General features: G+C 48.4%; 1 protein-coding gene across 2 annotated transcripts; it reads right to left on the bottom strand.

Annotated features, from left to right (window-relative positions):
* Positions 1 to 8,016: 8,016 nt before the first annotated feature.
* On the bottom strand, positions 8,017 to 12,497 carry LOC101435675 (saoe class I histocompatibility antigen, A alpha chain-like). Of its 2 annotated transcripts, XM_058285430.2 has the most exons (8): positions 12,176 to 12,497; positions 11,741 to 12,010; positions 11,140 to 11,415; positions 10,743 to 11,018; positions 10,521 to 10,628; positions 10,111 to 10,143; positions 9,907 to 9,954; positions 8,017 to 9,745 (listed from the first exon to the last, which is right to left on the bottom strand). In XM_058285430.2, exons 1-8 carry the CDS (start codon positions 12,237 to 12,239, stop codon positions 9,741 to 9,743), a joined length of 1,080 nt encoding a protein of 359 aa, XP_058141413.1. In that variant the 5' UTR covers positions 12,240 to 12,497; the 3' UTR covers positions 8,017 to 9,740. The 2 variants fall into 2 exon arrangements, with proteins under 2 accessions (XP_058141413.1, XP_071067139.1); XM_071211038.1 differs by lacking the exon at positions 9,907 to 9,954.
* Between the last annotated feature and the right edge of the window lie 290 nt (positions 12,498 to 12,787).

The following is a 12,787-nucleotide window of genomic DNA, read 5'->3' as shown; positions in this document are numbered from 1 at the left end:
AATGACATATAATTTGCTAGAATGTCAATAGGAAACTCTTAAGAAGACAAGAACAAGGGGAACGGGAGCCAGATCTCAGGTCATTCCAGAACATTCAGGTTGATTACACTGAAATGCCCCCAATGGGTTAGCTAAAGTATGTTCTGGTTATTGTAGATCATCTGACAGGATGGGTGGAGGCATATCTTCTGGCCTCAGCTACAGCATTGGGAACTTCTAAAATTATCCCTGAACAAATCATTCCTTGTTATGGGTTAATGGAATATATAGACTCAGACAATTGTAGCCACTTTACCTCCAGTGTACTCCAGACTATTATGCAAAGCCTGGGTGTTACACAAAACTTCCATACACCTTGGCACCCACCATCTTCAGGGAGAGTGGAAAGAATGAATCAACCATTAAAGAAGCAACTTTCTAAGTTGGTCTTAGAAACAAAGTTACCCTGGATTAAGTGCTTACCCATAACCCTATTGAGGATTAGAACTTCCCCTAGGAAAGAGCTGAGAATCTCACCTTATGAAATGCTTTTTGGCCTGCCTTTTCCTAGGAGGACTGGAGACCCCCCTTCCTTAGAGTCAAAGGATGGCTTCCTTAAGAATTATATACTGGCTTTGTTCTCTACTTTGTCATCGCTCAGGCATCATAGTTTGCTGGCCTAGATCCACCTCTTGAATTCACTGTCCATCAACACCAACCTGGAAGTTGGGTCCTAATCAAGTTGTGCAAGGATTCCAAATTCTAAAAGACCTGGGAAGGAGCCTATCAAGTCTTGCTGACAACTGAAGCAGCAGTCCAAATGGCAGAAAAAGACTGGACTCACTACACTCGAGTAAAAGGACCAATATCTGAACCAGATGATAAGTACCCAACAACTTCATCCAAGTCCTGGAGAAAATTTTCAGCCCTAGATTCCTTAAAGATCACACTGAAAAGACAATAATTGGGGGAGGGAGGTTTGAGCTGGGTACTGTCTGAGTCAACAATTGTCCTGGTACTCTTGGAATACCAAAGGAGGAATTCAGGCTTTAAGTTACAGGTGAAAATAATCTTACTAGCCATGATGTTTTGAACCCAAGAAGCTCCATTAAATTAGTTATAAACATGACTGAAGGCCTGGAGTTCCAGACCATGCAGTTTGACACCTGCCAAGTAATACACTGTGGGATTTTGGGGCACCAGCAATGGCTGAGTGGGGAAAATAAATACCTATGCCCAGAGCCAGTGTGAGATGGTTACCATCAAGGCTCCCTTTTCCCTTCCTGGGATGATGTATAGTGGACTACCTGGTAAAAGGGATGGACCATGAATATAGGATGGGTCTCACCAAGTTCCAGGTCATTAAAGGGTAAGATAACCTTTATAAAGGTAATACCAGACTACATAAAAGCCTTCAGGGCAATCCAGTAGTAATAACTATCAAGAAAGAAGACAAATTAGAAACTTGGAACAGCACCAGGGACCAAGTAGTTGATAGAGTATATGGAATGGGAACAGATGTTACAGATAAAGATCCTCTAGGGAGGTTCCATATCCGAGTTCTTCCCCTCTCTGTAGATATGACATAGAAAACACCCTCTCCAGCTAACTCTTCAGAGGTACCAGGGAAAACCAATGAAAACCCAGTTTCCCAATTCAAAATGATCCCAGAGCAGTCAAGATACTTAAGGCAGAAGATTTAAAGCAAACCACAGAAATAGAGACAGGAAATGGGAACACAAATGCTTGGGTAGATTGGATCAAATATACAGTCCAGAGTCTGAACAAAAGCAACTGTTATGCTTGTGCAACAAGCCAGCCCATTGCTCACATTGTACCCTTTCCACTAGGTATGGAAGAGCATGAAAGGGAGTTGAAGTGCATGATACTCCTCTTCCAGAGTGCTACTCCTGGTGAAAATTGTAGTATGTTGTCCTCTCTCATCCCTCTTATCAAAAAGGGAAACACCAAAGCCATACCAGCTTCCCTCCTTGGTCCAGGAAGTCCCTCATCTGTCTCTCTAGATGGAGATAAGAGCTCCAGGACCTTATGTATAGAATATGGAATGTGATTGAGGATAGTACTGGCAATTTCTCCAGTTTGGCCATATCCCAAGCAGACCTTTGGTGGTACAGCAGAAAGGGCATCCTCTGACAAGTGTTAACTGAGAGGTGGGGAGGAACCTGTGCTAAGGTTCAGTTGGCAATCCCATTTACCCTGGCATTTGAAAAAGAGGAAGAAACATGAAAACAGGGAAAGAGAAAGAAAAAAGTTTACTTGGTTCCTTGATGACCAAATTTATCTAGATAGAACAGGAGTTCCCCAGGGAGTCCCTGACAAATTTAAAGATAGAAATCAGGTAGCTGCAGGATTTGAGTCATTCTTGTTCTGGTGGGTCACCGTTAACAAAAATGTGGATTGGATTAAATATATATATATGTTATCCACCCCCCCCCCCCCCGTAGGCATTTTTTGTGGACTGTCTGCTCTCTGTGTAAATTTGCTGTGCATTCTTCTGTGTCTATATTTATTTATTTTTTTTTAAATTTCCCCTCCCCGCTGTAGGTTGCTTGCTGTCTGCTCTCTGTGTCCATTCACTGCATGCTCTTCTGCATTTTTGCTTATCTCGCTTTTTGTTGTGTCACCATGTTGAGTCAGCACTCTCTAGTGCTTGCAGGCTGGGTGGCACTCTGTGACACTTGGGCGAGCCTGCCTTCAGAAGGAAGCCCCAGGACATGAACCCAGGGCCTCACATATTGTACACAGGAGCCCAAGTGATTGAGCCACAGTAGCTTCCATAACTATATATATATATATATTTCTCTCCCTCCCCTGCCATCCCCCGCCCCAGTTGTCTGCTCTCTGTGTCTTCTTGTGTCTGCTTCTATTCTTGTCAGTGGCACCAGGAATCTGTGTCTTATTCTGTTGCATCATCTTGCTGCATCAGTTATCTGTGTGTGTGGTGCAGTTCCTGGGCAGGCTGCAGTTTTTTTTTGTTTTTAGTTTTTGCTCTGGGTGGACTCTCCTTATGGGGCACACTCCTTGTGCATGGGACTCCCCTACATTAGGGACACCCCTGAATGGCATGGCACTCCTTGCACTCATCAGCACTGCACATGGGCTAGCTCATCACATGGGTCAGGAGGCCCTGGGTTTGAACCTTGGATCTCCCACCTGGTAGGTGAACACCTTATCCTTTGGGCCAAATCTACTTCCTTATATATATTTTAATCAGCAAAGATTTATCAAATACACTAGGGATTTGTTTAAGGGAATAGCAGAACAGCTGGATGCTACTAGCCAAATGGCTTGGGAAAATAGGATAGCCTTAGACCTGATGCTAGCAGGAAAAGGAGGTGTCTGTGTTATGATTGGAGGTAGTTGCTGTACATTCATCCCCAATCATATGGCCCCAGATGGGACTATCACTAAGACATTGCAAGACTTAACAGCCTTATCTAAAGAGTTGGCAGAAAATTCTGGCATTGACAACCCACTCATGGGATGGTTAGAGAGCTGGCTTGAACAATGGAAAGGAATGGCACTGTCTATCCTGACCTCCCTTATCATCGTGGTTGGGGAACTCACAGCAGTTATGCTGTGTGCCTGAGGGTTAGCTCAAAAAACTCATTGAAATGGCCCTAACCAAACAAACGCCCACACAGCAAACAACTTGTACCCCCTTAAAGCAAAACAACTGTATCCCCTTAAAGAGGAATATCTCTATGAAGAATGTGAGGAGGCTCTTAGCAGATTTGAGAAACCAAATTGTGAAAACTAAGAGTGTAAAAGAAAGAAAGGGCATTTGTAGGAAAGGGTAAAGATTAATTTTCACACAGGGGAAGCCAGAGAAGGCTCTGACCTTGGAGGAAGGAGGGAAAGGGCTTCCAGCAGCTTTGGCATGCCAGTAATTTGAAAAGTGTGCCAAGGGTGAAAGTGGCACTGAGCCGGCCCAGCCCACCTGAGTGTAGAGAGCATGGGAGTGGCAACTCAGCGGGAACTGGATAAGTTAGTTAGACCTCTTGAATAGACTGTAACCCCTGAAGTACCCAATCAATGGGGAACAGGGGAGGGACCTGTGTGTTAAGCTTAGGTTATAAATATCACCATTTCCTGCTGTTGGGCACGCTGCCCATTTTACCCAGGTCATGCACCTGTTCTTAAAAGATTGTTAATAAAATTCTTTTCTCTTTCACAATCGGATGAGCTTTTGTTCTCTTACAGGTGTGAGCTTTCTTTCTAACAACTAGTTGATCTTAGGAAAAATGGATTTACCTTTCTTGATGACAAAAGAACAGCTATGATTTTAGCATAGACGTTCCCTGAGGCCTGGAACCACATGGAGGAAACTGCTTTCTATTCCTAGTTTACTGAGAGATTTTGTCTTGAAATGTGCTGCATTTTGGCAAATGCTTTTTCTGGGCCTGCAATAATGGTGACATGGTGTTTGTGCTTTATTCTATTTAATTTGGAGAACAGAGATGAGTTGCAGATATTAGTCCACCTTTGCAGTCCCAGCTAGTCCAATTAGGCATGATCTATAATACTCTACGTATTCTTGCATTTGGTTTGCTCATGTTTTGTGTGGATTTTTAAGCCCACAGGATAGTGTTCTGTACTTCTCTTTCCTTGTGATGTCTTTGTCTGGTTTGAATGAGGGTAATGCTGGACTCATACAGGTATTGGGAATTGTTCCTCCTTTAATATGTAAATACTATTTCTTCATTATGTGTTTGATACAATTCAGCAATGAGACCTTCTGGACATGGACTTTTTTCTATGGGAAGGCTTTCAAATACTAGTTCAATTTCTACAATTGATAAAGGATGAACAAAATTTTCTGTTTGTTCTTTTGTAATTTGTGTTTTTCAAGGAAACTTCATTTTGTCAAAGTTGGAAAACTTATTGGCATGTTCCCTTGTCCTTGTACTTTCTAAGCAGTCTGTACAGATATTGTTCCTTTCATTCTTGGTATTGACAATTCGTGTCTTTTTTATCTTGGTCTAACTACGATTTATAAAATGTATTGATATTTTTCTATTAAACAACCTTTTAGATTCATTTTTTTCTCTGTTTTATCTTATTGATTTTTAGTCTTATCATTATTATTTCCCTCCTGCTGCTTGTTTTGGACAGCTGTAGAACACACCTATTTTGTTATCCTCATCTCAGACACCATAAATCCTTGTTATATCTATTGTCCAGTGCCTGAAAAAGGTTGTTTTTTATATTTATCTGAATTTGAAGTTGTTTAGGGCAGGTTGCTGTTTCTACATCATGATCCAAAGCACAATTTTAGACCAAGTTTCTAATTCAATTTGTTATATTTTTAACTTCTGAGAAGTGTATTTGGTTCTTTCACAAAGCAGCTAGGTCATTTTAAGTTTCCCATACTCTTCAGTGTTAAGAAATGGCCGGAGGTTAAAATATTTCCAGGATGGGCAAGAGGTTAGAATGTTTCATGATGCAAATGAGGGTACACACCTTTCAAGTTGGAACACTGTCTTGAACAACTCACAGCTGTTTGCAGAAAGGAACATTTGAACCTTGCAGGGCATGGGATGGGGTTACTCTGGCAAAATGTTACCGAAAGAATACAAACATAACTATTCTACTGCTCTGAGCTATTCAGTAAATACCATATGGAAGCTTGGTTCAAAGCTCTTAGTCCTTGAGACTTTGAGTCCCCTGTTTCCATCTTTGCCTATTTGTTGTGTCTCTATCTTAAATTCTGAAGCTCCTCCTGTTCGTGTCACTTCTTTGTTGAGCTGGTCTCAACACTGCAGGAATTTTCAAACAAAGCATTTTCTTCTTTACGCAAAATAATTTGGGATATGCTATATTCTACATCTCATAATTCCAATATTGAAGTTTTATGAGGCTTTCTTAATGAGCTATGTTTTCTGATTCTTGATCATGCTGATTTTTTTCTATTTGTATTTATATATTTCTATGAGCTCTACTTCTTTCTTGTGAAATTGGATAAAATCGTTGACACATAGGCTAAATATGGAATTCCCAGAGGCTTTTGTTTCCTTCTTCCAATTTTCAGATTACCACCAATGTAGTCTTGAAGTTATTTATGGTTTGAAGTTATTTTGTTCCACAGGTGAGGCACATTTGGACAACAAACCACAGGAGGGCTGGCTGGTGCTTACAATTCCTCAGAAACAGTTGCTTTCTCCTTCCCACCACTCAGCCCCTGCCCAGGGGTAAAAGGCACATTTCCTCAGAACACTCTTCTTTAGGGGATGAGACAGATTTCTTTTGTTCCTCCCTTACGCTGAGGCTATGAACCTTTGGATTCCTAGATTTCAAGGTGGTGAACTGACTCCTACTTCATGTGCCACAAGAACAAGGTTTGGTATCAGCTCCTATCTACTTCAGCATGTGAGCCCAAGAAACCAAAGATACTATTTCCAGATTAGCCATATATCCTAGGGATGAAATCACCTTTTCTTTCTAGATGCACTTTCATGTGGGTATTTTATCTTAAATTATTATTCTCTTTTTCTTTAATAGTAACTAATGCTCTTATACTTTACCTACCATTTTTAGTTCTCTTTAGTGAAAGATAAAGTCTTAAAAATCACGATGATGGGAGAGAGTGTTGCTGTGGGGGGAGTGGGGGGTGGGGGCGGGGGGGTTGAATGGGACCTCATATTTTTTGAATGTAATTTTTAAAAAATAAATAAATAATTAAAAAATAAATTAATTAATTAAAAATGCAAAAAAAAAAAAGGGCTTACCATATTACTGAAAATGGAATCCCCTTAACTACCCATTAACTCCTTCCTGGTACTGGACACCAGGGTAGGTGCTGGAACACTGTCCATCTCCACCAGCACTTCTAAGTATGGTCAGGGCCCAGCACTGCTCTGTGGGCCATTTACCAGGCACAGTGAGACCCAGATGGAAACTGAGCCTGAGAGCAACAAGGGAGCCTCTACCTTATCATGTCCCAGACTGGAGACATGCTAGCAAAGGAGGAGCATTTACATCATGTCCCTGGGTCTACTAAAATTTTTGTTGAGCAGCTGCTTGTGACCAACTTGGAGTAGCACAGTGTCTGAACCTGGGGGGTGTATTAGACTCTTATGGGGTCACATAAAAACTATAAAGTTTATGGAACCTCTCCACAGAAGTATGTTCACGTATAAGGAAATATACAAATTCCATGAAATGCTAGGGCTCACAAGATCCTCTGAAGTGTTAAGAGACCTGGGGCTTTTAATCCTAGTAAGAGAAAAAGACAGGGAGTGATGCTTTCAGAAATCACTTATCCACCCAGCAATGCCCTCTACTTACTTGTGAGGATAACCTGACAGAGACCAAAGGTAAAATCATAACTGACTATAAGGGAATGAGCTGAAATATGTCATTTATTAGTCACTCATTTGGCAATCAAACCCAAGTGTCATCAAATACAAGATAAAGTTCCAGGCTGACCCCGGCTCCAGGAATCGACATCTGTCCTCACTTTCCATCCTCCATGCCCATCCCACAGCACCTGGACCTCTTCCCACATCATGAAATTCCACACTTAGGAGCCTTGGTGGAGGCAGAGCCACCGCCCACCATGAAGAGGGAAGCTCACCTTCCCAACATGCTTGAGCTGGACAGGGAGGAGCCTTGGCCTCCCCGTCAGACCACAGCAGACTTTGGCTCAGGACGTGCTGACCCAGCAATGCTGGACTGTGCAGAGTCCAGTGGGCAGGGGCATGTGACTGGCACAGGGTCGTCCAGGCAGGAGCAGTGGGTCTTACCTATAGGCCCATGTCCAGTGTCAGGCTAGTGGGTGGCCAAGACCCTTGCCCAGCAGCAGTGGCCTTGGTCCCCACAGGGGACCCACCTAGGGCAGGTGGTGGATACTGTTCCTGGGTGTGACCTCAAGTTCCTGGTTCTGGGGCTTTCCCCAAATAAAATGAGCCCCAGGATCACATGTACAAACTCCTTATGTTGAAAATAGAAAAATCTAAAATCCATTGTTCGGAGCAAGAAGTGAGCATGAAATCCATTAAGAAATAGACACATAGCAAGAATTCAGAGCTTTAATTTATGGGGAATCTTGAACCATTTTATAAATTTTCCACCTAGCTATAACCCATTGTAGAGAAAGCTATAACCCATTGTAGAGAAAGCACCTGCTGCATTTCCCAACATCACTCTTATAAATCCTTTTCTTTTCCAGAAAGGACTTTTTTTATAAGGTTTATGCATGACGTGGGGACATTATGCTCATCACTGGCAGAACAAGCTTCACAATTCAGCTGAGCTTGTGATGAAGCACTCAGGCTTCTCCCCAGACCCCCATCTCAGGACATGGGGTGAGAGCCCAGAAGGCACATTCCACCACCCCAGGGGAGCTGGAGCACAGACATGTGGCCTCCCTGGTCTGGGTTCTGGCTCTAAAGATGGCTGTGAAATCCAGCAGCTCAGCACCCCCTTGTTATGAACACAGAACCTTGTGCTCCACCAGACCTTCTGGATCCTTTTTGGATGTCCAGGAGGTTCCTGTGCACAGGGAAGTTGGGTCTCCCTGGTCTACATGCCTTCCAGACATGGTGCCAGAGCTGTGCAGTCACTTGAGTGTGGTCCATGGATCGCTGAGCTCCATTCTGCCCTTCCCAGAACCACATGCCACCCCTGCCCACCATGACTCACTGCCCAGTTCCCTGACTGGGAAGACCTTCCCAGACATCCTCAGGGACATGCCCTTCATGACCTTCAAGCTTTCCTCAAAGGTCATGGCCTCAGTGAGGCCCACTCTGACCATCTGAGTTGCAGAGCACCTTGCCAGGGCCTAGGCCAGAGATTTGAGCTGTTTTTAGTTCAATAATATTTCCCAGAAGCTAAAAAGGGGCTTCCTGCACATGTGCAGGAGTGGTTGGTTAGGACTCCCCCAGTGCCTTTCCTAACACAGCTGTGGTCTCCTGGCAGCGATGGCACAACCTCCACTCACTTGACCCTGAGGCCGCCAGGACTGTTTCAGAAGTGCTGCTTTCCCTCCCCTCCCTTCCATCCCCTGTGACTACAGCACAATTTCAACTCCCTCCAAGACAACAATCCAGGCTGTAACCCCATTGCCCACCTGTGGGTCTACACTAGGGTCTGCTCTACAAATCCATGGGCTTGGGCTGCAGCCAGCATTGGGGTCAGGGGAGCTGGGTAAGGGCAGAGAGGAGGGCAGGCGGCAGAGAAGGACCAAACCACCAGGAGTTAAATAAAGTCTAAACTGTCGATCCTCCTCAGTGTGAAGCTCACATGGATGGAGGCCCAACTGGACACAGGCCTGTCCACCCTCGGCTCCTCCAGCAGCACTCAGCACAGCAGACACACGGGTCCTGGAAGTTTCTTGGAGCATTTTACTTCCTCTTTCATGTTTAAGAATCTTTCTCTCCCTCAATTCCTCAACCCCACCTAATAGCAAGGATTTGTAAAAGCAAAATTGTACCAGGTTCTCACTTTCAAGGGAAGCAGGAAGGGGCAGCTCAGGGCACCATGAAGTAAGACAGGGCTGTGGATGCTCCACACCCAGCTCTCCTGAGCAGGATGGTCGGTCAGGGCAGGGAACACAGGTCAGTGTGGGGACGTGGGGGGCAGGGACGAACTACCTCCCCATCCTCCAGTATACAATGGGAATGCAGACACACAGATGCCAGCTAAGGTAGGAAAGTCTTCACATCCAAAGCAAGGGGGTCTTGAAGTCACACGAGGGTGTGAACAGCTCTGGAATCTCACACCCCCAGGAGGAAGCTTTGTCACGCTACAGAAGAAAACAATCAGGAGCACCAGGTCATCTCTGTAAATGATGATGCCATGACCAGCCCGCCACAGTCCTCATGTCCATGTCCAAGGAATCCCCAGGAGCCAGGTGTGTCCTCACGGCCCAACCCCTCTCCCCTTTCAGGTCACCCAGAGTCTCACCTCCAGAAGCCTCAAGAGACACACCAGAGCCCTGAGCACTGTCGCTGGCTGGAGAGGAACAAACACAGGGTCTGGTCAGAGCCATAGGGAGATGTGAGTCAAGGAGTGGCAAGGTGAGCTGCCCCGTGGGCTCCGTCTACACTCCCCAAAGCCTCAGGTCAGCCTTGACCCTCCACACCACCTCCCCCTCTGTCCCCAACTTACAAGCAGCCTGAGCGTAGATCCCTCCTTTTCCACCTGTGGAAGAACAATGACATGAGGTCCTGAGAACTAGTCCTGGATCCAGGGAAGTTTCCAGAACCATGACTGCAGACCTGGGGCAGGATCAGGAAACACGAGGTGGGGGATGTGTGGGCTGGACCTTCTGCCCTTCTGGAGGTCTGGCCTCAGCAGCCCCTTCCCTCTGACTGCTGGAAACAGGGGCCTCCACGTCATCACTGGAGACATTGTCCTACTTCTCTCACAGGTTTATAAAGTAAGTGTAGTAACAGGCCAAGACTGGATGGGCACGTGTGTGAGGAGAGGCTTCACGGCACCAGGAAGGGGCAGGGCACACTGCTACCTGGGCTGGAAACCCCCCTGGACAAGAAACCTCAGAGCTGCCCCTTCCCTACCTGAGCTCTTCCTCCTCCAGATCAGAACTCCAGCCACCACGAACACTCCAAGGATGACCAGAGCAGCCACGATTCCCACGATGAGGATGGGGGGCCAGGAAGGCGGTTCTGAGAAGGGGAGAAGGTCAGGGGCTCTGAACGCAGGCTCAGCCCTGACCCTGCTGGAGGAGCTCAGAAGGGCTCCTGCTTCCCTAGAAGAGGCCCCCACCTTGTCCCACTTACCCCATCTCAGGGTGAGAGGCTCGAGCAGCCCCTCGTGCTGCACGTGGCACGTGTATCTCTCTTCTTCCCCAGAAGGCACCACCACAGCCGCCCACTTCTGGAAGGTTCCGTCCCCCGCAGGCCTGGTCTCCACAAACTCCATGTCCTGGGTCTGGTCCTCCCCGTCCCGCTGCCAGGTCAGCGTGATCTCCGCGGGGTAGAAGCCCAGGGCCCAGCACCTCAGGGTGACGAGACGGTCAGGGATGGGGTGGCGGGTCACGTGTGTCCTTGGGGGGTCTGCGGGAAGGTCAGAATCTTCAGGAACTTTCTATTTCTCTCCTGGCCACTCTAGCAGTGTTCATGGGACCACCAGGAATGGATAGGACATTTGGGGTTGGGGTGCCTCGCTCCCCTGTACCTGTGCGCAGCAGCGTCTCCTTCCCGCTCTCCAGGTATCTCTGCAGGTCTTCCACGCACTCCCCCTCCAGGTAAGCTCTCCAGTGCTCTGCATCACGGGCCTCCTCCCACTTGCGCCGGGTGATCTGAGCCCCGGTGTCCGCCGCGGTCCAGGAGCGCAGGTCCTCGTTGAGGGCGAGGTAGTCGGCGCCGTCGTAGGCGTGTTGACTGTACCCGCGGAGGAGGCGCCCGTCGGGGCCCACGTCGCAGCCAGATAAAACCTGGTAGGTGTGAGACCCTGGTCCCCGGCCCGCGATCAGTCCCGGTTTCCAGGCCTCGCCCACTACCAGCCGCCACAGTTGGCTCCGCCCAGCGATTTGCTCCGCCCACCTCCCCGCACACCTGTCCGCCCACCTATTTGCCCGGCCCCCGGCCGCGCTGATGGGTCCAGGCCCCTCAGGTCTGAACTGAAAACGAAACCGAGAAAAAGTCCCTCCCGCCTTCCCGGCTGGGGGTCCCGGGTCCCGTGGCCTCGGGGTGCAGTGGGGACCCGAGTCTCGGGGCGGCCCTGGCCCGTCCTGGGGGTCCCGGTGGTGCGCGGCCCCCGGGCCCCCGTGGCTCACCCGCCGCGCTCTGGTTGTAGGAGCCGCGCACGTTGCTCAGTTCCTCCTGTAACGTCTGCGCGTTGGCTTTGCATTGCGGCGTTTCTCGCTCCCAGTACTCGGGCCTCTCCTTCTCCACCCACGGCGCCCGCGGCTCCAGCCGCGGACTCGCCGCGTCGCTGTCGAACCGCACGATCTGCGTGTCGTCCACGTAGCCGACGACGATGTAGTGGGAATCCCCGCGCTCGGGCCGGGACAAGGCGGTGTGGAAATACCTGAGGGAGTGGGGGCCTGGGGGGACAGGGGGGACGGGGATCAGTGGGAGGGGGGTGTCAGCGAGGGGGGCGGGGTCAGCGTGGGGGACCAGTGTGGGAGGACGCGGCTTCCGAGGTCCTAGCCCCGCCCCGAGGTCTCCTTCCCCCTCACCGGGCCAGCGCCCCCCGACCCCGCACTCACCCGCCCGGGTCGGGGTCAGGGCCAGTGCCCCCGAGAGCAGCAGGAGGAGGGTCCCCGGGGCCATGGCCTGATCTCCAGGTTTGGCGGACCCTAAATCCGGACGGGGCGGAGCGGGCTCTCAGGGGCCGGAGATTGGCGTTTCCGGAACCGGGCGCGCAATGAGAGGCCGCCCTCGGCTCGCGTCACGGCGGTTGAGGCAGAAGAGCCTGACTCGGTTGGGAGACGGAAAATGAAACTGCGAGGACCGGGGACTCCCCAGCTCTACCTCCCCGCCCCACACGCCAGCCTCGGGGTGAGACCCTGAGAGACCAGATCCTGAACTGGCTCGACCCCTCCCCTGCACCGAGCACTCTGCCACCCCCTGTCAGTGAGGCCTGGTCCTGACTTCACAGCTTACAAATTAGTGAGGACCCCGAGGAGATTCTGGTGACATCTACTGCTACTGACCATACTAGGAATTAAAATGGAATTGAAAATACACATTCCTATAGATTAATACATATACCAAAACTCATTCCACGTTGATAACTAATTCCAAAAGGAAATAATGTAATAAGAAGAGTGGATCAATTTACATTTGTGCATATCTTTCTTAGCTGACTCAATAGAGAA

This window comes from Dasypus novemcinctus, chromosome 22, assembly GCF_030445035.2.
Source record: "Dasypus novemcinctus isolate mDasNov1 chromosome 22, mDasNov1.1.hap2, whole genome shotgun sequence".
In the NCBI taxonomy this organism is placed as follows: Eukaryota; Metazoa; Chordata; class Mammalia; order Cingulata; family Dasypodidae; genus Dasypus; species Dasypus novemcinctus.
Note: the sequence above shows the minus strand (reverse complement) of the source record. Positions and strands in the feature narration are given on the sequence as shown.